This window comes from Myxocyprinus asiaticus, chromosome 31 (genome assembly GCF_019703515.2).
Source record: "Myxocyprinus asiaticus isolate MX2 ecotype Aquarium Trade chromosome 31, UBuf_Myxa_2, whole genome shotgun sequence".
Classification (NCBI taxonomy): Eukaryota; Metazoa; Chordata; class Actinopteri; order Cypriniformes; family Catostomidae; genus Myxocyprinus; species Myxocyprinus asiaticus.
In genome coordinates, this window is record NC_059374.1 from 41,682,734 (window position 1) to 41,706,067 (window position 23,334).

At 39.7% G+C, this 23,334-nt stretch overlaps 1 protein-coding gene across 5 annotated transcripts in view; it reads left to right on the forward strand.

Annotated features, from left to right (window-relative positions):
- Positions 1 to 746: 746 nt before the first annotated feature.
- pdgfd (platelet derived growth factor d) overlaps positions 747 to 23,334 on the forward strand; it is a 92,411-nt gene continuing 69,823 nt past the window's right edge. For 2 of the 5 annotated variants that reach the window (XM_051666325.1, XM_051666327.1), the window contains exons 1-2: positions 760 to 1,519; positions 12,516 to 12,726. In XM_051666325.1, coding sequence (XP_051522285.1) covers positions 1,315 to 1,519; positions 12,516 to 12,726 — 416 coding nt within the window. In that variant the 5' untranslated portion in view covers positions 760 to 1,314. Of the gene's footprint in view, positions 1,520 to 12,515; positions 12,727 to 23,334 lie in introns of all 5 variants that reach the window. The other 3 variants (XM_051666329.1, XM_051666328.1, XM_051666326.1) reach the window with 3 other exon arrangements.

The window sequence follows — 23,334 nt, forward strand, 5'->3', positions numbered from 1 at the left end:
CTATACTTTCTAGACTCATAATTTATTCAGACTAACAAAAGCTAATTTTTACACAAATTTATTACAAATGCAAAATAGCAATACAGTGTATACTGTATAGAGCTTGGGAAACTACGCCCCTACACATTGCATTCTGGGTAGTTGCCGCCATGTTTTAGGACACGCTCATCGGTTATCATATATTAGTACACAGTGATAATAAACAGAAAAAAAAAAGAAAAAAAAAACAGTAATGGGCCAAACGAAGACCAATCGCACTCTATTTGAAATACGGTTTCCACGCCGGTCGTGAGTGCGATTACGGCAGTAAATTACACAACAAGCATTCACCATTGTTACGTATTTTTATCTGTATAATACAAACTATACCATCTATTTCCAATACAACACAGTATCCACCACAGCTTCTGTGTCCTAAAGTCCCAACATGCATTGCGTTGCTGACGTCATGTTCCCAGAAGCTATAGTATGCAGTATTTGCTAGACTACTAGCAAACACAGCCATTATTATAGACCTACTTAAACTGCTGGCACAGTGTTGCATTTTGTAAACAAATGTTTAGAAATAATATATATATATATATATATATATATATATATATATATATATATATATATATATATATATATATATATTCAGTGTTTATTTATAATCCCATATATACTACTGAAAAAAAAATATAGGCTTCCAACTTTCAGGGCGGAAATGCACTCATCTAATAAGGGTTTCCCGTTAAGATGCCTCAGGAAGTTCTTGTGTGTTTTGAAGGTCCCTTTTCAGGTCTCAATCGCATGTTGAAACATTAAGAAACAACCTTTATATTCATTAGACGTAATTTCACATGAAACAGGCTGAAACCCGACTTCAAACAAGTGATTTCACGGCCTGCTGAAGTATTTCAACTGCGTGCTTAACGCTGAGTTTGACTCTTCAAACACTTTGCTTGAGGCGAAACAAACAGGAAAAGAGTGGCAGCGTTACGCACCGACGGGAAATATTCCAACAAACGCTTTAAAAGCTCGCATCGCGGGCGTTATTTCCTTCTAACTGACTGGATGAACAGGGTCCAACCCTCCCCGGGGTTCCTTTCTCCTTCCATTTCTCACCAGCTCACCAATCTGATCTTTCAGCAGGAGTTTGATGTGTGAGCGCGTCAGGAAAGCGCGCGTAATTGTTACTCTTTTCTTTACGCGTCCTTGGATTTCCGTAAACGCTTCAGGAATGGAAACTGCTTTGCTGGAATTATAAACTCAGGGCTAAACGGGATACAAGCAGATAGAGTTGGAGTCTTTGAATTCCGTGGCTTGGTTTATATGAACCTGTTGTGTGGATTTGTGGACGGTGGAAACTCCGGATCCATGTGGCGCTTTTGGATCACGGATCAGCGCTCGGTTCGCGTCCAGATCATGTGGCTGCTCGTTTGTTCGCTGATTGCCGCGATCAAAGGCGACAATTACGGCACACAGGTCCAGGTGATGTCCTCCAGAGCGCTCAGGGCTTCAAACACACGCAGCAATGGTGAGTTTGGAGATAACTGTGGCCCCAAAGAGTATTTGGAGAGCTAAGACGCACTTGGAAAAGTGTCATTTATTTTAAAAGAAAGCCCAAGCACAACATTTCATAGAAAGTTTGCTACAGTAGGTTTGAAATGTCAGAAAACTATACTAATACTGTTTTGGACACTTTTTTTTTTTCATGATTTAAAAGCTAACAAACCACCTTTTGTGAAATGTTTTGCTTAAAGGAATATTCTGGGTTCACTACAAGTTAAGCTCAATGGACAGCATTTGTGCCATAATGTTGATTGGCACAAAAAATAATTTGTATAAGCAAAAATGGAGGTTACAGTGAGGCACTTACAATGGAAGTGAATGGGGCCAATTTTTGGAGGGTTTAAAGGCAGAAATGTGAAGCTTATAATTTTATAAAAGCACTTACATTAATTCTTCTGTATTATTTCAGCTGTAAAGTTATCGTTTTTACGATCATTTGAGGGTTTGTTGACTACATCGTCATGGCACTGAAGTTGTAAAATTGGATAACTCTACACAGAAAAGATTAGTACGTGATTTTGTCACACTAAAATCATGTTAACACTCATATTGTTTATGTCTTGTGGCTAAACTTGTGAAAATAGTGAGTATTTAAAGTTTATGATTGGCCCCATTCACTTCCATTGTAAGTGCCCTGAGATTTTTTTTTTTTTTTTTTTTTAAAGAAAAGGAGGGGCAAGTTGAAATAAATTATGGTAATCAGTGTTGTGCCACAAACGCAGTTTATATAGCTTTATTTGTATTAAACCCGGAATATAAAGTGTGCTTGTGCTACTTCACACTCTCTGAAAAAAAAACAGCTGTCACTGGGTACATCTCCCTTAAGGAGATTAAAATATACTGTGCAGGTACATTGGTGTTCTGAGAGGAACAAAACATACAAATGTACCTTTTATGGAACACAATAGTTCCATAGGGTGCAATTATGAACAAAATGAGTTAAACATTTTACTAAAGGTACAAAAAAGCTCCTCTTTAGGGAACCACCACAGTGATCAGGCCCTTGTACCTTAAAAAGTAGGTTAGTATTTTTCTTTAAAATAAAGACAACTTGGATTTTGTTATTTAATGCTGTGACAGCTCGGTTAGTTCTTGGAAAATCTCTAGCAGCATTTGTTTGCAGATAACACTTTGCTTTGATATTCTGTAATCTAACGGACTGACATTCAAACAGTTTGATTAAGTGCGATGTCTGTGTCCAAATACTTTTTGGGGTTGCTGTAAATGGGCATGGGCATGAATATTAGTTCTGTTCATGTTGTGATCAGCTCAAGCTTGTCTGAACAGGTTTACAGCTCTCTGATCTTCTCTGTTCATGTCACATGTCTGGCTTCTTTTGCTCTTGAAAAAATACCACCGAGTTCTAGTGTGTTGGGGGCAGTACACTGGTTCACTTCCAAACACATTTACAGATTAAAGGATCAGTGCTGTCAACTACAAAAGCAGCTAAAACTGATGATGGCAAACAAAAGACTGGGAATTATGGATTAGAATCTGATGTTTTCGGACCTTGTTGTGTTCCAGGTGTGTGTGTGAGTGAGGGAATATTAAAGTGGTTTAGAAATTACATAGAGGTAGAGGTCAACCAATAGTGGATTTTTCCAAAACTGATATTTAAGGTGGTGGAAAAGACCGCTAACCGATGACATTACATTTACGCATTTGGCAGATGCTTTTATCCAAAGCGACTTACAGTGCACTTATTAGAATCAGAATCAGATTTATTGCCAAGTATGCTTACACATACAAGGAATTTGTCTTGGTGACAGGAGCTTCCAGTGTACAACCATACAAATCAGCAACAAGACATAGATAATAATAAAAAATAAAAAATAGTTATACACATACGTACATACACACACATACATACATACATACACACATACGCATACTTAGTGCAGTCTAATACAAATCTGTTATCTGTTATGTACAGTGTAAATGTTTGTTTTGTTTCATTTTCAGAGTAATGAAATGGCAGAAGAGGTTGGATGTGTTGGATAAATATAAAAAAGACTAAACTGTGTATTGCACATAGTTATTGCTCAATGGGGCAATTTAACTGTTCATGAGATGGATAGCCTGAGGGGAAAAAACTGTTCCTGTGCCTGACGGTTCTGGTGCTCAGAGCTCTGAAGCGTCGGCCAGAAGGCAACAGTTCAAAAAGGTAGTGGGCAGGGTGAGTGGGGTCCAGAGTGATTTTTTCCTCACTCTGGGAGTGTATAGTTCTTGAAGGGGGGGCAGGGGGCAACCAATAATCCTCTCAGCAGTCCGAACTGTCCTTTGTAGTCTTCTGATATCTGATTTCATAGCTGAACCAAACCAGACAGTTATTGGAGTGCAGAGGACAGACTCAATGACTGCTGAGTAAAACCATATCAGCAGCGCCTGTGGCAGGTTGAATTTCCTCAGCTGGCGAACGAAGTTCTGCTGAGCCTTTTTCACAGTGGAGTCCATGTGTGTCTCCCACTTCAGGTCCTGTGAGATGGTAGTGCCCAGGAACCTGAATGAATCCACTGCCGCCACAATGCTGTTTAGAATGGTGAGGGGGTCAGTGTTGGGGTGTTCCTCCTAAAGTCCACAATAATCTCCACCATTTTGAGCGTGTTCAGCTCAAGGTTGTTTTGACTGCACCAGACAGCCAGCTGTTCAACCTCCCTTCTGTATGGAGACTCATCATCGTCTTGGATGAGGCCGATGACAGTGGTGTCATCTGCAAACTTCAGGAGCTTGACAGAGGGGTCCTTGGCGATGCAGTCATTGGTGTAGAGGGAGAAGAGTAGTGGGGAGAGCACACATCCCTGGAGGGCACCAGTGCTGATTGTACAGGTGCTGGAAGTGAGTTTCCCCTGTCTCACAAGCTGCTGCCTGTCCTTCAGATAGCTGGTAATCCACTGACAGATAGACATGGGAACAGAGAGCTGGTGTAATTTATTCTGGAGTATAGCTGGGATGATGGTGTTGAAAGCCGAACTTAAGTCCACAAAAAGGATCCTTGCATATGACCCTGGTCTGTCCAGATGTTGCAGGATATGATGCAATCCCATGTTGACTGCATCTTCCACAGACCTGTTTGCTAGATAAGCAAATTGAAGGGGATCTAGAAAGGGTCCAGTGATGTCCTTCAGGTGGGCCAACACCAGTCTCTCAAATGATTTCATGACCACAGACGTCAGGGCGACAGGTCTATAGTCTTGTGATTTTTGGTTTCTTTGGGATAGGAATAATGATTGAGCATTTGAAGCAGCATGGGACTTCACACTGCTCCAGTGATCTATTGAAGATCTGTGTGAAGATGGGGACCAGCTGGTTAGCACAGGATCAAAGACATGCTGGTGAGATGCCATCTGGGCCTGAAGCTTTCCTTGTCTTTTGTTTCCGAAAGATGCGGCTCACATTATCTTCACAGATCTTAAGTGAAGGTTGAGTAGCAGGAGGGGGGAGGAGGGGGGTTGAAGGAGGTGTTGGTGTTTGTGTGAAGTGAAGGTCAGAGTGGGTGTGGGGTGTGAGATTGGGCCTCTCAAATCTGCAGTAGAACACATTCAGGTCGTGAGCCAGTTGTTGGTCCACCACAGGGTTGGGGGTAGGAGTCCTGTAATTTGTGAGTTGTTTCATGCCACTCCACACTGATGCAGGGTCGTTAGCTGAAAACTTGTTTTTCAGCTTCTCAGAGTATCTTCTTTTAGCCACTCTGATTTCCTTGTTCAGTGTGTTCCTGGCCTGATTGTACAAGACTTTATCCCCACCCCTGTAAGCATCCTCTTTGGCCTGACGAAGCTGCCTGAGCTCTGCTGTAAACCATGGTTTGTCATTGTTGAACTTTAAATAAGTCCTAGTAGGAATGCACATATCCTCACAGAAACTGATATATGATGTAACAGTATCTGTGAGCTCATCCAGGTCTGTGGCTGCAGCCTCAAAAACACTCCAATCCGTGCAATCGAATCAGGCTTGTAGTTCTAGCTCTGCTTCATTGGTCCATCTCTTTACAGTCCTTACTACTGGCTTGGTTGATTTTAATTTCTGCATGTAGGTTAGAAGAAGATGAACCAGACAGTGATCAGAGAGTCCCAAAGCTGCTCTAGGGACAGAGCAATATGCATCCTTTATTGTTGTGTAGCAATGATCCAGTATGTTCCTGTCTCTGGTTGGGCATGTGATGTGCTGTTTGTATTTGGGCAGTTCACGTGTGAGATTTGCTTTGTTAAAATCCCCAAGAATAATAATAACTGAGTCCGGGTATTGTTGTTCTGTGTCTGTGATTTGATCAGCCAGCTGTTGCAGCGCTGTGTTCAAACACACGTCTGGCGCGATATACGCACTCACCAGAATAAACGAGGAAAACTCCCGCGGCAAGTAGAAAGGCTTACAGTTAATAAAGAGCATTCCAAATTAGGACAGCACATCCTCTTTAATGTTGTTACATCTGTACACCAACTTTCATTGATATAAAAGCATGTTCCACCACCTCTCGTTTTCCCCATTAACTCCGCGATGCAATCCGCTCTGAACAGCTGGAATCCCGACAGATGTAACGCGCTGTCCGGAATGGCTTCACTCATCCAGGTTTCTGTGAAGCACAAGGCAGCAGAGGTTGAAAAGTCCTTATCTGTGCGGGTGAGGAGATGTAGTTCGTCCGTTTTGTTAGGAAGAAAGCGAAGATTTGCAAGATGAATGCTCGGCAGCGTTGTTCGAAAGCCCCGCCGATGGAGTTTGACCAGCGCACCGGCTTTTCTTCCTCGCCTGCGTCTCCTGAACAACAAAGCCGCACCTCCAACTAAAATGTCTAGCAAAACGTCTGAATATTCAAAAACCGGGAAAAGACTGTCTGGTATAAGCTGTCAAATATGCAGCAGTTCGTCTCTGGCAAAACTGACTGGAAAAAGATTACTAAACACAGGACAAACAAACAAAAACAACAAAACAATAGGAGCGCTCCACACCGAGGCAGCCATCCACGGTGCCATCATGATGTATGATCCCAACAGCCAACAGGGACAATCCCCCCCGGTGCAACCTGGAGTTAAGTGCCTTGCTCAAGAACACAATGGTGTTGGCTGTTGGGATCGAACCGGCAACCTTCTGCTTACCAGTTCTGTGCTTTAACCCACAACGCCACCACCACTCGATGAATCGGTCAATAGTTTTTAAAATCTTCTTTTTTTTTTCTTAAAATTTCCTATCTTTTTTTATTATCTTAATGTGAAAAAAAAATGAGGATTTGGTTCATAACGTAGGACTTTTAACTATAAACAAGCCTGAAATTCACCGGGGACTCTTATTTTGAAATGGAGACTCAGTTGCAGTACTCTATATTTAAGGATTTACCAAATTAAGTTTTTTATAGCCAATATTTTCACCAGATAAAGGGTTATATATATATATATATATATATATATATATATATATATATATATAATATATATATATATATATATATAAATATAAATTAGGGCTGTCAATTTGTTTAAAAATTTTTTTTAATCAAATTAATTACATGGTATGCCGATTAATTAAATCACATACATAAATATTTGCTAAGGAAGCCCCTCAAATAACAATAATTCAGTATATAATGATCAATAATTATAGTTCTATTTAAATCATTATAAATCAAATATATATATTGAAAAAATAATAATACAGATAATTAAAATGCATTTTGGCACACAAGTGAAGCATTAAAAAAGATAATACAAAAAGTGGCTTTAGAATGCAATATATTGTTTATTTCCATATTATTGAACATAAGCCAATCATTGGCCTACAGTTCACAGCAATCCAATTAGCAATTTAATTCTTCAATCAGTCCAAGATTTATTATAAGGGCTTGTTTAAGGATGTACACCTGGGTCAGACGGACGCTTTTGGAGCGTCTCGGTTGCGTCATTTCATAAATGTACCATTTTTAGTTTGCTGTGTCAAGTTAAATGAAGTTTGAAACTTAGAAAAACACGTCTTGAGATCCCTGCCTTCGAATTTACCCTCCGACAAGCTGTGTTTTGAATGCAAGAACGTGTTCTCATCTTGTGCTGTCTGTTGTTGGCATGGAGCTATAAAATACCAAATAAATTATTCAAATAAGTGATGGTATGGTCTTGTTTTTGGATTGTGATACCAGTTTAAACAGGAATAAAATGAATGTAAGAAAAAAAAGACTCCATTGACAAACTCCACAAAGATTTTCTTAAGTTATAGTGCCCCCTAGCATCTAAAATTGATGAGATTTTGCACGTGACCTCAGAGTGTTCTGTTGTCCATGTGTACTAAGTTGTGTTAAGTTAGAACGTTCCCCTCACAAGATACAGGCCAATTAGTCATAATGGGCCACACCCAGAAGCATATTAGTTTATATCTTCCGAACGACTTAGCGAATCAAAATTCTTTTGATTATTTTTCAGGAGGGTACTAATTATCATGTAAATCAGACCCAGGACGAGTTTGAAAAAGTACATTTTAGACATAATTCAGAATGGCAAACTGGTAATATGGCTGACCAGGTTAAAATTGGTATCCATGCACTCGGTATGTCCTAAGGAGTCCAAAGAAGCTAGTCTCATGATTTTAGATCAAATTTCGTAAAAGTTCTAAGCAAAAAAAAAAAAAAAAAATCCAATTTCTTGACCAGTAATTGACGTTGTCCCCAAAATGCTTAGGGTCCCTCAAGACATGATGCTTATGACATATTACACATTTTTGTCTCATTATTTCAAAGTGTGCAAAGAAACAGCTTCGCTTCATGTTTGGCGTCCCCGCTGTCAGATGTTTTGATTCGTTACACACGAACAGTTTGATGTATCAAAAATCGTAAAAAATTAAATCCATATGACCATTTGATTCAGAGGCACTAAAGGGTTCAGTGGAAACTAATTTTTTTATTCTAGCCTCTACGATTCCCGAGTTATTAGACAAAATGAATTTGCTTATTATAGCTCCACCTTGTGGCTGATTCTTACAAAATTTGGTTTGCAGCCTAATTTTGGCAACCTGTAAGTGGACGCCAAATTTCATAATGATCAGCCATTCACAACGCAGGTTATGAGCTGCTGAAATTTGATTGGCTGCTGGCAGCCATTTTTGTAGATTTTTCGAATTGGTATTTTAAGGATATGTTAGCACTTGAACCAAAGAAATTGTATATTTAATTTTAATTTTGTGGATCAAATGGCTGCGAAACTGACAGTTTTTTAGGGTGTGTTCACACTTGGCAGGTTTGGTTCGATTTAAATGAACTCTGGTGCGATTGCTCTGTTAGTGCGGTTCATTTGAACAAGTGTGAACGCTGCCATCCGAACCTTGGTGCGCACCAAACAAGCGGACCGTGACTGCCTGAATAGTGAGTCTCAGTCTGCTTCCAAACTCTAGTGTACTTCGATTGATATTTGAACGCAACATGGACCAAAGATGTCTAAACGGACCAAAAACAGGAAGTAATTTGCCTAATACTGATCTCGAGCATACCTGGTTCTTCTCATCATAGGAGTTATTTTGCCCATCGGTACAGGCGTCTGAACCGCCGTCAGCCGTCCTTGCAGCATATCTTTGTTTGTGTGTGCAATGGAAGAATTCCTGGTGCTGTTTTGACTCCTTTACACATTTTACTAGCTCTTCATTTGTTCTCAGCTGGTAAAAATACCACCATATAAACATATATAAATCTAACGAGCACATTTCGCCCAGCAGCCAGCATTGTTTTGGATGTTCGGCAAGTTCCGTCGCAAAATATACGCCATAAAAGCTGTCCAATCAGATTGTGACTTTTTCCTGATGCCTTTTGTTTTGTAGCTTTAGTTTCGGTGTTAAAATGCCAGTTTGAATGCTAAGCGAACCAGGACTAAATGTATCATTTTCTTTTTTGGTCCAGAACAAGAGGACCAGGAGAACCGAACTACAAGTGTGAACACACTGTTAGTTGTCATGCCCCCGTTGGGTGAACTTTGCGTGCATGCTCAGACAAAATGTCTTGTTGACTATGTGTACCGGGTTTCATCACATTTGGGCTTAAATTATGCATAACTGAACAAATTGATTCACTTATATCTTCAAAAGGATTTGACATATCAAAATTCTGTGAGTTAATTTTAACCATGAGGGTATGTAGAAGATGTACACCAAATTTCGTGCGATTCAGAAAACGGTCTAGGAGTTTGAAAGAGTAGGTTTTTCAGAAAATTGAAATTAGCTGACCATTTTTATAAACGGAAATTAAATCATACATTTTGTAGAATTTTGATTCTAGACCTTATGGTTCCAGAGTTATGGCCAAAATGAGCATCACCTTCGGTGCTTGGACCCCTAAATATCTTGATTTTCAAGAGTCCAAAATACATTGTTATTAAGAATAAACATCACGTGTGGCTCTTCAGTTAGTGCAATACCTATATCTAGTTTTTGGATTTGGCTTTTGAACAACTTACTTTTTTAAACTGTCATAGGCTGTTTTTCTGATTCACACAAAATTTGGTATGTATCATATAGAGATGGTGCTGACAAAGTTTTTATTTCATCTGGAGGAAAAAAATATAAAAAACAAAATTTTGAGCCAGGAACCTCTGGTTGAGTTGAAACGGAATGACCCATAGGAGTTTACAGAAATTTGTATCAATCTACTGTTTTGTTACTTTATATCTCAAAATTAAACAGTGATATAAAGCTGGGTTGCTATGGATACAAGAACAAAGGTTCAGTTACAGTATTAGGTCTCTAATGCACTAATGTAAGTGTGCTGACTGATGTAAAATTTGTTTATTAGTATGAATAATCAGATGCGTCTCAAACTGTGTGTGACTCGAGACATTCAGGAATAGATTCTGCTTTTGAGTTCCAACTGAGTAACAGTTTCAGCATGATCTCTCACTCCAGCACAGAACACCACACTAGGTGAGAAAATCTAGAAATAGTTGGACACACACACAAACACACACACACTGTAGTCACCTCCTCTTGGACCGAGTTTCAGTATGTCATGCATTGATGCTCCTCTAAGATCGGGTAAAAATGCCAGACACCAGGGTCATACAGTAGCTTTTCATCGAGGAGTCACACGCACAAACTGGATCATCATAAAGTTTATGCGTGTGTTTGAACTCTGTATTAACTTGTGTATGTGAACGTGAATCTCGAAGAACACGTTTGGGTCATATTTCACCCTAAAATCAAGAAAACAGAAACTATATTTTGCATGACGAAAATGAAGCCTATTTTTAGGACCATTGTGATTTTTGGAATTGTGACAATTACACAATTAAACTGAGGAGAGAAAATCAACCAATCAGAGATATGCGGCAAACAAAGTGTGCCAAAAGAGCTCTGCAGCGATCGCCTACTCCCATGATGCACTGTGAATTATGAATTTCTGTGGCACAGAGTTGCTATCTATGTAGAGCTTTCATAATCAGTCACTTTCAGGTTCTGTTGCAGTTAGGATGCTGCCTATGTAGGGAGTAGACAACAAGCCAGTAAACTAGGCTTTGTAAAAGAGCCTCTTATTTTAACATCTTTCAGGAGCATTTTAAAACATGTCTTAGCTGACAGTGTGAACTCTAACATGACAAACTTTAAGAAGAGCTTTTACAGTGCGTGACTGTGGAAAAATCTGTTTTTAAGTGTGTATTTGTTCTCAGAAAGTTGAAGCAAATTGGCATTCAAAAAGTAATGATGTGTGTGTTTATGTGTGATTGTGTAAATGAGGCTGATTTAGCATAAAGGTGTGAGACAGTCTGTCAACCTCACACTTATAGAGGTGAAATGAGCGGGTAATGTGTGTATTTTTGAGTCTTATTTTTGTGTGAGTGTTAAGTTCATTTTAAAGCTCATGGGTCAGTAGGTTGTCATGGTGATGGATGTTGGCCCTGCTCCCACAGTACAGCCGTAATCACAAGTGTTTGTGTGCATGGATCAGTAATCAGGGTGTGTGTGGTTAGGAGGGACATGCCTCCTACCCATGTTTATAATGATGCAAAAGAGCACCCCATGGTGATCGAGTCATGCAGCTTTTTTAAAAATGAAAACATCGTCATAACTGCATCCTTTGAATTCTTTTTTAGCACAGCCAGTCATATCAGATCACTGTCAGTGCTGTCATTTTCAATCAGTGTATCATGCATTCTTTAAAGGTGAAGTGTATCATTAATTTGATGTTAAAATACTAAGACTTAACCCATGGCATAAGTTTGGGGCGGGACTATCTGTTTGGCAACCAATGGTAGACAGGGAGTATTCAGAAAACTTGTCTGGAAACAGTTATTTTTGCCATTCTGACTGGTGCTGTTAGTGGCGCTTAAGTTGTACACTTCACCTTATAAATTTCTTTAAAATACATCAAAGTTGATAATTGTTTTAAAGGTTTATCAACTGTCACTTTAAATGCCTTTGTGTTTTCCTGTTGCATAACTTTTGCTGTTTTTAATATTTTATCTTGTGGGATAAGAGTGTACCTGACTGTTACTGTAGACCCGTCGCCCCCTTTTTCTGTCTCACTTCTCTTGTTGCCCATGTTTAACTTTTGTGTGCATCTTCTTTCAGAGATTATGTGGTCCATTAAGTGCACTAAGTTCAGATATTTAGCTCAAATTCGTTTCGGCCAAAACTTTTTCCAAAGACAGACAGAAGTGAATTAAGTTCATTTCCTGAAGAGAATCACATGTACATTCATTTTCCAGAAGAAAATTCTAATTGATTTTTGCGCTTTTCCTGAGGAGTACCAGTAGTGAGAGTTTAATTTCCAAAAGAGAACCTGAAGTAAATTTAGTTCTATTCCTGAAGAGAATTTGAAGTGATTTTAATTAATTTCCTGAACTGAATTCATGCTACTTTTTTAACTGACCTGAAATGAAGCAGATTCTAACCCTATATATGTGTTATATGTATATATCTTTTTGTTTGTTTGTTTGTTTGTTTGCTTGCTTGCTTGCTTGCTTGTTTGTTTGTTTCCGAGAGTAAATGCACTAACCTGTTGTGACCAGTAACAGACAGCAATCACCTCACAGACTTGTACCGGAAAGAAGAGATTATCATGGTCAAGGGCGGAGGTCATGTCCAGAGCCCGCGGTTCCCCAACGCATACCCGCGCAACCTGCTGTTGTCGTGGAAACTGCTCTCACCCCCCCACACACGCATCCTACTGGAGTTTGATGCTCAGTTTGGACTGGAAGATGTGGAAAATGGAGTCTGCAGGTGAGGGGGATGGATTGATGAATGGTTGGTTGATTTGGGTGGGTGGGTTAGGGTTCAGTAGGTTTAGGCATAAGGGCACTTTTTGAGTGCAAAATACTTATCCAGTAATCACGAACAACTGGAATACTCATGGAAATTCATTGGTCAAAAGTAGTGGGAACCCTGATTCTTTTTAACATCATTTAACTCTGAGTAGTTTATGGTTAGGGTTAGAACCATGTTTGTCTGACTGGAATAAGGCTCCAATGCCAATCAAAGATGTTTATCCAGGAAGAGGTCCTACTTTGCAACATCACTTCCACCTCATACAACATAATTTACCCAAGTAGAACATTGTAACAGGTAAGGGATGGGCAAGGAGGAGGCGTGAACCGGCAGAACAGTCAACTTAAACTTTAATGTCATAAACGCAACTTAAAACATCATAAAACAAACAAACGCATAGACACACACAGCGTCCACATGTGGCTCTCTCTCTCCCAAACTGGTGCCTCCGGCTAGTCTTTATCCCCCTCCAGGCTGATTAGCCTGATTCAGGGCTGGGTGTGTGTCCTCACGGCCCCACCCTCCTCCTCCATCACACTCCTTCATTGCCCGACTCAGGCCGGGGAAACCCCCGGCATGATGTACTCCCCTCCCTTCCTGGAGGGGGGGGTGTTGCCCTTCCAGCCGTGCCTGCCGGCAGGTCTTCCCCACCTTTCTTGAGCCTTGGGAGAGACGAGGGGAGGGAAAGAGCGAGGTGGAGTGACAGAGAGAGCGAAAAAAAACTGGCTCGCCATTCCCCGGACACGCCGTCACCTGGTCCTCAGCCACTCCTCTGACCTCTGGCGCACAACAGCTCGCTCCTCCCCCGGCAGACGGCAGCGAGTCCTCCGACCCCTAGTGGACAGAAAGGCTCCTCCCCTTTCTCGCCGGACGACAGCGGTTCCTCTGACTCTCGGTGGCAGGCAGCGACCCCTCCGTCCCCAGGCAGACGGCCGCGACTGCTCCCCTGGCAGATGGCATCGGTGGGGACTCCGCGACAGTGCATCCCTTCTCCTTCCCGGGTTTCGGCACCAATGTAATGGGTAAAGGTCAAGTCATTTTTATTTGTATAGCGCTTTTCACAACACACATAATTTCAAAGCAGCTTTACAGGAAATCATGCATTAACAAAAAATAAAACTGTAATATCTATAAAGTCTTAGAGTGATCATTTGTGTAATTTGATTAAATATGGTTGTAAATTGTGTATAGAAATTAAATAATTACATAATAATTGTATTTTAGAACCCCTGTGAGCAAGCTGAAGGTGACTGTGACAAGGAGCACAAAACTCCATAAGATGTTGGTTAATGGAGAAAAATAACCTTGGGAGAAACCAGACTCACTGTGGGGGCCAGTTCCCCTCTGACTAACATCATGAATATAATGTCAATGTTATTTATGTACAGTGCAAGTCATGGTTTTAAATTTGTAAATTAAGTAAGCGTTAAGGTTCATTGTTAATAAATAAATAAATATATTTTTTTTACTTTAAGATGAATGACTAATGTCTTTGAAGTTCATCTTGGATTAACTACAGAAGTTCACATTGATGTATTGTCCTTTGTTAGTTGGCTGATGAAGGCTTTTGTTGACAATTAATTGATAGTCTGTGTATTCCATTTCAAGAGTGCAGTCCATCAATAGACAAAGGTGATGCAGGCAGAGATTAATAAGGTGCATCGCAGTTCAACCTGCAGGTCATTTCGGTGAGGTTCGGTGGGGTCCATCCTAAATCCAAGTTTCAGGCAGTGGCATAAGAAGTATCCCGTGTCTTACATTTGAAGTTGGCACCAGTTCATCCTCTGAAGGCAAAAGACTGAAGTGATGTCTGGCTGGCATTGGCTGTAGTTTGTCATCATCTTTCAGCGACACATAGCAGTGGAGTCTGACACCAATGTAGTTAACAGAATTTCAAAATGAATACGAAATTTAATAGGTAGCCAATGTAACGACGATAGAATGGGGCTAATATGATCATTTTCCTTGGTTCTAGACAGCACTCTGGCAGCTGCATTTTGAACCAATTGAAGTTTATTTATTTATTTATTTATTTATTTTTCTCCCCTTTTCTCCCCAATTTGGAATGCCCAATTCCCATGCGCTCTAAGTCCTCATGGTGGCGTAGTGACTCCGGGTGGCAGAGGATGAATCTCAGTTGCCTCCGTGTCTGAGACCATCAATCCATTAGTACCTCTGTTTTGTTGGAATTGAGTAGAAGGAAATTTCTGGCCATCCAATCTTTGATTTCATTGATACACTCTGCTAATTTGGAGTATTTCTAGTTTTCTAGTATTTTCAACATAAATGATACATTTGAAATTGGTCTGTAATTAGCAAATTCTCTAGGATCAAGCTGTGGCTTCTTAATAAGCGGTTTGATAACTGCCATTTTAAAGTTTCTTAGGACATGTCCTAAGGATAGCGAGGAGTTAGTAATATTAAGAAGAGGTTCTGAGATTACTGGGAATACCTCTTTTAAGATCTTAGTTGGTATTGGATCTAACATGCATATTGTGGCTTGATTTTTTTTTTATATGTTTTGTTAGCTCTTCATGACGTATGACAGCGAAGGATTGAAGTTGCTCATGAGCAAAATTATGAGACACTGTTTTCTGAGGTGCTGTGACAGTTGATTGCATAGTTGCAATTTTATTTCTGATTATTTCAATTTTATCAGTAAAGAAAGTCATTACTATTGTGCTGTTACAGAATATCTGGTTCAGCTGATGCTTTATTCCTAACCAATTTAGCCACAGTACTGAATAAACACCTAGGATTGTTGTGGTTATTTTCTTTGAGTTTGCTAAAATAAGCTGTGCTGGCAGCTTTTAGTCCCTGTCTGTAGCTACAGACACTACCCTTCCATGCACCACGAAATACCTCTAATTTTGCATTCTTCCACTTGCGCTCCATTTTCCGAGCTGCTTTCTTGAGAGCATGAGTGTGATCATTAACTACGTTTCCATCCAAGGATTTTTTTGCGGAAAAGTTTTAGTGCATCAAAATAAAGCTGATGGAAATGCAAATTATCGCTAAAATTTCACGTGTCGACATAATATTTTTCCGTTTATCTCTAGCGCATAAACTCTATGTCGATACTTCAGATGTCTGGTTTGGAAACTCTTTTTGTCGAGAAAATTGGCATTAACGCAAAAATGTAGTGTCACATGACAGAGTTTACACCAACCGTTAACCTGCGTTAATCATGACAACAAGGTATACAGCATTGAAAGATAATTTATTGTACGTTATTATGGATTGATCTCAATGGCATATAGATCCGATGCTGCAAATATGACACTTCCAGGAGTGCCAACACAAATATCTCATATCATGGAGAACAAATGAATGGCCACTATTTGCTATTAATTTAATCGTGGTAGATCTGTTTACTTATTAAAGCTGCTTTTACACACCGTTCAAAATAATAGACAGCAGGCCCACAAAACAAAAATATATCATTTCTGTGCACAAAATTACAAATAAATACACAATACTAGGAGAAAAGCTTCAGTGTGCTTTTTTTGGAACACTTACATATAGCCAATTCTATTAAATTATTGTTTAGCTTTTGAAAAAATGTCGGCAAAATTCCATGTATTAAATAAAATAAATTACCAAACGAAAAAAGCATTAAATTAAAAAAATAAATTACCAAACGAAAAAAATAATATTGTTAGGCCTATATAATTGCCTTTTCTTTACACAAACTTAAATTAGCTTTACCCTGTTCTATAGACAAAAAAAAAAAGACGGCTGAATGACATTCTCAGAATGTTCTACACTTTTTTCAAAAAACTATCACAACTATTTGTCCAATGCTGAGTTCACTTTCAGAAAACAAGTTTTTGAACATTTTAAATATTTTAAATCTAGCCCTCTTTACCTCGGACCGCATTTGCTGAGCTTCTTCAGAAAATGTAAATTGCATTATGACACAAATTAATTTGATGAAGTTGCTGGACAAATATGCGGGACATAATGCAATTGTGATGGCAATGCTTTAGATTAGATGATTGTTCAAAATAGCCTATTGAATATCAAGAATGTATCATATATGTAAACCCTGATTTCTTTAATAGCTGTGCACACAGCATATACACATCGATGGATGGCCCTTATACTAAGACCGAAAGTTTCCCCCACTACTTGGTGCAGGTTGCCAGCTTGAACAGGGCCATGACGATTCGCTTTCGGGTCGGAATCGGTGGCAACAGGCGGCTGCGATAGGCGCAACATCAGGACCGATATTACAGTCCTATCAGAAGGGCAACCGCTCCCTTTTAATTGCAATTCCTCCTCTTCTGATTGTATTTATTTGTGAAATTAAGATGGCAGTAAGCTGGCTAATTTCAATGAATTGTCTCGATACTCTCCCCATTTTACCAAAACATCGATGGAAAAAAATCAGGGACATCCGGGAGGCAAATTAGCGTTAAACGCTCATTTCTGTATGGAAACGGCTTAAGGGCAGATTTCTTTTGCGATAAACCAAAACGTATGCAACAAAGTATTTTTTTAGGCATGACGTCATCACGCACACCATTTTTATTGATAAAAGGCCATTTGAATGGAAACAGGCAGAAGACAGCAAATTTAGAAAAATTTGTTTTACGCATTTTCACTTTGTCGATAACAAAATAGCGCGAAAAGTGGATGGAAACTAGGCTATTGTACCATGGTGCAAGGCTTTTTTCTTTAATTTTCTTTAATTGAAGTGGGGGCGACACGATCAAGAGTGCTAGAGAAGACCGTATTTATACTTTCTGTTATTACATCAAGTTATTCTAGACTTTTTGGCTTACTGAGTATGTGAGACAATTCTGGAAGATTATTAGTGAAGCTATCTTTAGTGGTCGAAAGAATAGTTCTACCTGAATGATAGCTTGGCGTAGATTGAGTGACATTAGCTGATTGCAACAAACAAGAGACGAGGTAATGATCTGAGATGTCATCGCTCTGTGGTAAAATTTCTATAGTATCAACATCAACTCTATATGACAGAATTAAATATAGTGTATGATTATGGTGATGAGTTGGTCCTGTCACATTTTGTCTGACTCCAAGAGCAGACGTTCGGATTAACCAGTTTGTCTGCTTCCTGACCTGGGCCCCAGTTAGTCAAATACTATCATTATTAAGACTATGAGCCAAATTTCTAGAGAGGAGAGTGGCACCTTCCCTGGAGGGATGGAGTCCGTCTCTCTTTGGCAGGTCAGTTCTACCCCAAAAACTCTTCCAATTGTCTATAAATCCTATGCTATTCTCCAGACACCACTCAGACATCCAGCCATTCAGTGACACTAATCTACTATAAACCTTGTCACCACAACGAGCAGGGAGGGGGCCAGAGCATATTACAGTGTCTGACATTGTTTTTTTAAAGTACACACACCTCTTTAACATTATCTCTAGTGACCTCTGACTGGCGAAGCCGGACATCGTTAGTGCCGACATGAATAACAATTTTAGAAAATCTACGTTTAGCATTAGCCAGCACTAGTAAATTTGATCTGATGGCAGATGCTCTTGAACCCAAAATGCATTTAACAATAGTGGCTGGAGTCTCTATTTCCATGTTCCTTACAATTGAATCACCAATTATTAGGGCTCTTTCAACATGATTCTCAGTGAGCACATCACTGAGTGGGGAGAATCGATTGGAAACCCTAACAGCAACGGGTGAGTGGTGTCGCTTTGCTGAGCGAGTATGCTGCCGAGATGTCACCCAATCGCCCTGCTGCGGGGGCTCTACAGCCGGAACCAAAATGTATGTTGCTCGTTGTACTACCAGCATCCGAAACAGTATCTGCTGGCTTCTCTTTCTCACTAACGTTCGGATGCATGTCTCTAACTCATTAATCTTCTCCGTCAGCTTGACTAATTCCTTACATTTATCACATGTAAACTCCTCACTGCTGATGGAAGAAGCTATAATAAACATGTGGCATGTAATGCAGGAAGCAATAACATGAACGGATGCCATGACTTACCACAATTGTTTGTTGTTGTTGTGGTTGTTCTTGTGTGGCAAGGGTTTGAGATCGATGTGGTTCCTAATCAGCAGATGTTTGAGATTGATGCACTAATCCGTGTAAAACACAGTGGAGAAAACAAATGCATGCAGTCAAGATGCAAGATGTAGACAAGCGGAAAAAAGCGAAAAAAAGAAAGAAAAAATGAGAGAAACAGGTGCGCACAGTAAAATACACACAGATGAAACAGTAGAAAAGTGAAAAAAAAACTGAAGCACGCGGTAAAATGGCAAAGGATAAAATGATGAACGTATAAGAATAAGCAATGCTAAGCAGGCTAGCAATCTACAAACACTCGTGCAGTATGCCGTCAGCAACAGGAATAGGAAGTGATTTGTCAATGTTCAATATAGGGAATGGATCATAGTTTAGCAAATTCACCAATGAAGGAGAATCGTAAAAGCATACCAGGCTACAAACACACAAAGGATGGGCAAGGAGGAGGTGGAAACCGGCAGAACAGTCAACTTAAACTTTAATGTCATAAACTCAACTTAAAACAACATAAAACAAACAAACAAACACACACAGTGGCTGCATGTGGCTCTCTTTCCCCTGAACTAGCACCTCCTGCTTTTCTTTATTCCCCTCCCGGCTGATTAGACCGATGTAGGGCCGGGCATGTGTACAGCCCGGCCCCACCCTCCTCCTCATCACAAACCTGTTCCTGGGTCAATATTTTTTGTTGTTGCTGGAACAACATTCAAGTCAAACAGTTGCAACCTTGATCATTCCCTTGCTTTTACCCTAATCTCTAGCACTAATTTGGTTGATAGGAATGTTGTTCCTGGTCCAGCAAAGTATGTTGATCCAGGAAAATGTCCTACTTGTGTAAATCACAAGCCCAGCCCTTTCAGCCTGCCCTTAACAAGTCAAGTCAAGTCAAGTCATTTTTATTTGTATAGCGCCTTTCACAACACACATAGTTTCAAAGCAGCTTTACAGAAGATCATGCATTAACAGAAGATAAAACTGTAATATCTATAATGTCTTAGAGTCATCATTGTGTAGTTTGATAAAATACGATTGTGAATTTTAAAAAATAAGTAATTAAATAATAATTGTATTTATAACCCCAGTGAGCAAGCTGAAGGCGACTGTGGCAAGGAACACAAAACTCCAGAAGATGTTGGTTAATGATTGATCATGCAAAAAAAACTGTCTTTTATTTAAAGATAGTGATCATATGAAGCCATTTATTATCACATAGTTGTTTGGCTCCTTTTTAAATCATAATGATAACAGAATCACCCAAATGGCCCTGATCAAAAGTTTACATACCCTTAAATGTTTGGCCTTGTTACAGACACACAAGGTGACACACACAGGTTTAAATGGCAATTAAAGATTAATTTCCCACACCTGTGGCTTTTAAATTGCAATTAGTGTCTGTGTATAAATAGTCAATGAGTTTGTTAGCTCTCACGTGGATGCACTGAGCAGGCTAGATACTGAGCCATGGGGAGCAGAAAAGAACTGTCAAAAGACCTGCGTAACAAGGTAATGGAACTTTATAAAGATGGAAAAGGATATAAAAAGATATCCAAAGCCTTGAAAATACCAGTCAGTACTGTTCAATCACTTAAGAAGTGGAACATTTGGGGATCTCTTGATACCAAGCCAAGGTCAGGTAGACCAAGAAAGATTTCATCCACAAATGCCAGAAGAATTGTTTGGGATACAAAGAAAAACCCACAGGTAACCTCAGGAGAAATACAGGCTGCTCTGGAAAAAGATGGTGTGGTTGTTTCAAGGAGCACAATTGTCCTTGTTAGTTGGCTGATGAAGGATTTTGTTGGCAATTAATTGATAGTCTATGTATTCCATTTCAAGAGTGTAGTCCATCATTAGACCGAGGTGATGCAGGCAGAGATTAATGAGGTGCATCGCAGTTCAACCTGGCCGGTAATTTTGGTGAGGTCTATCCTAAGTCCAAGGTTCAGGCTATGGCATATGAAGTATCCCATGTCTTATGGTTGGAGTTGGCATCAGTTCATCCTCTGAAGTCCATCGTAATAGACTGAAGTGATGTTTGGCTGGCACCAGCTGCTATAAGTCATCATCACACAGCGACACGTAGCAGTGGAGTCCAACACCAAGTAGGAACGGAGCTGGATCTGGCCAGTTCTGGTGACCTCAGGATAGGAGTCCCGAGGTTGAGACGGAAACAAATAAAATAATATTAGCTTAGATGCCATTAAATTTATTGCAGAGTTATAGATCATGATAACTGTTTCTGGTTCCGGCAGACCTAATTAAAGCAACCTAATTGTGAGTTGAAGGATAAATTAGGTGTATGCCTGGCTAAATAGATGTGTCTTTAGTCTAGACTTAAACTGAGTGAGTGTGTCTGCATCTCGAACAGTGTTAGGGAGATTAACACTGAAAAGGATCTACCTCCTTTTGTGGATTTTGATATTTTAGGAGCTATTAACAGGCCAGAATTTTGCAATAGTAATGAACGTGTTGGAATATAACATGGTAGAAGGTCACTTAAGTACTGCGGAGCTAGACAATTCAAAGCTTTGTACGTAGTTAACAAAATTTTTAAATTAATAAAAAATTTAACAGGTAGCCAACCTGTTAACCTTCCTCTTAACCTTGATTATTACACCAAACCAAACCTTTGCCCATCTTATTCTGGACCCCCAAACTCCCAACCCTTTGCCATGCCCAAAATAATAACACTGACTTCTACCCTTAACTCCAACCTTGGTCACCTACCTTCACTCTAACCTTCATCCTCTTCAAGGCGACACCCAGATCCTTCAAGGTGGACTTATGGACTTTCAAATCGGACCCCTGGACCTCCAGTTTTACCTCAAATATTGGGAGGTAGTTGAAAATTTGCCACATGTAGACTAGATATTCCAAGATTTTTTTAAAATACATTTTACATAAGCCATCCCTGAAAATCTTAGGAGACTGACTGTTTAATTGGAGGAGTGTTGATCCTGGACCAGCAAAGAATGTTGATCCTGGAACATGTTCTACTTGTGTAAATCACAAGGATAACCCTTTTAACCTGCCATTAACCTTCACTTTAACCCTGATTCCTACACCTAACTGAACCTTTACTGTACCTCTTTATCTGGACCCCTAAACTCCCAACCCTTTGCTAAGCCAAAATTATGACCCTGACCTCTACCCTTAACTCCAAACTCAGACACCTACCTTTACTTTACCCTTCACCCTCTTTTAGGGTGACTCCCATATCCTCCAAGGTGGACTTATGGACTTTCAATCCGGACCTCCAGTTTTACCTCAGAGATTGGGAGGTAGTTGCAAATTTGCCACATGTAGACAATGGATATTCCAAGTTTTTGGAATTTAATTTAACATAACCCATACCCAAAAATCTTAGGAGACTGATTGCTTAATTGGAGGAGTGTTGTTCCTGGACCAGCAACGAATGTTGATCCTGGAACATACCCTACTTGTGTAAATCACTAGCCCAACCCTTTTACCCCATTTAACTTCGCTTTAATCCTGATCCCTACACCAAACTGAACCTTTACAGAATCTTTTAAGCTGGACCCCTTAACTCCCAACCCTTTTCTATGCCCAAAATGATGACCCTAACCTCTACCCTTAACTCCAACTTCAGAAACTCTGTCCTTCATCTTCTTCAAGGCGACCCCCAGATCGTCTAAAGTGGACTTCTGGACTTTTTAAACCAGATCCCTGGATCTCCAATTTTACCTCAAATCTTGGACGTTAGTTGCAAAATTTCCCCTTGTAGACATATTCCAAGTCATTGATATTTAATTTAACATAAAGATAACCCTAAAACTAACCCTACTGCGAAAATCTGAGGATACTGACTGTTTCACTGGAGTGTACTTCTTGGACCAGCATAGAATGTTGATCCAGGAGTGTGCTACTTGCATTGGATTCTTGAGTAATCAAGCACCAGACCTCTGATTAGCACTAATTCAGAGTGAGTGCTGAGAGATTAATTATCATTAAATAACAGACCACAGAATTTAATGCTCGTTAAACATAATATACAGTATTTACCATCAACACCAATCCAAAGCAACACTTTCTTAACGCCACTTAAAACACAACAAATCTTATTCGTTATTTATTCACTCATCCATCCACCCATCCATATACGCCTCCATTCATTCATCCACCCCTTCCAACCCTAACCATAAACTATCTCTAAAATCAGAGAAAATGATCGGTTGATAGAAATGTTGTTCAACCCCAGCACAAAGCTTAACCATACAGCTAAAGCTTTAAACCCTAAAACCTGATTGGTTGATAGGAATATTTTTCCAGGATGTTGAACATGTCCTTCTTGAGTAAATCACATTGTGCCAGGTGACCATTTTAAACAGGGTTTAGTTATTTGATTCTGCCTCTCTGGAACAGAAAATAAAAGACTGCAGGGCTAAAACATTTTTATAAATCTTTAACAACCAGTAAGAGATTCAAACTGAGTAATGGACCAGGGATTGTGAGTGGAATTACTTGGGTTACGGTTATGTCCTTGAGGTTACAGGGTTTTACTGTAAATCTGATACTTTATAAAGACCCC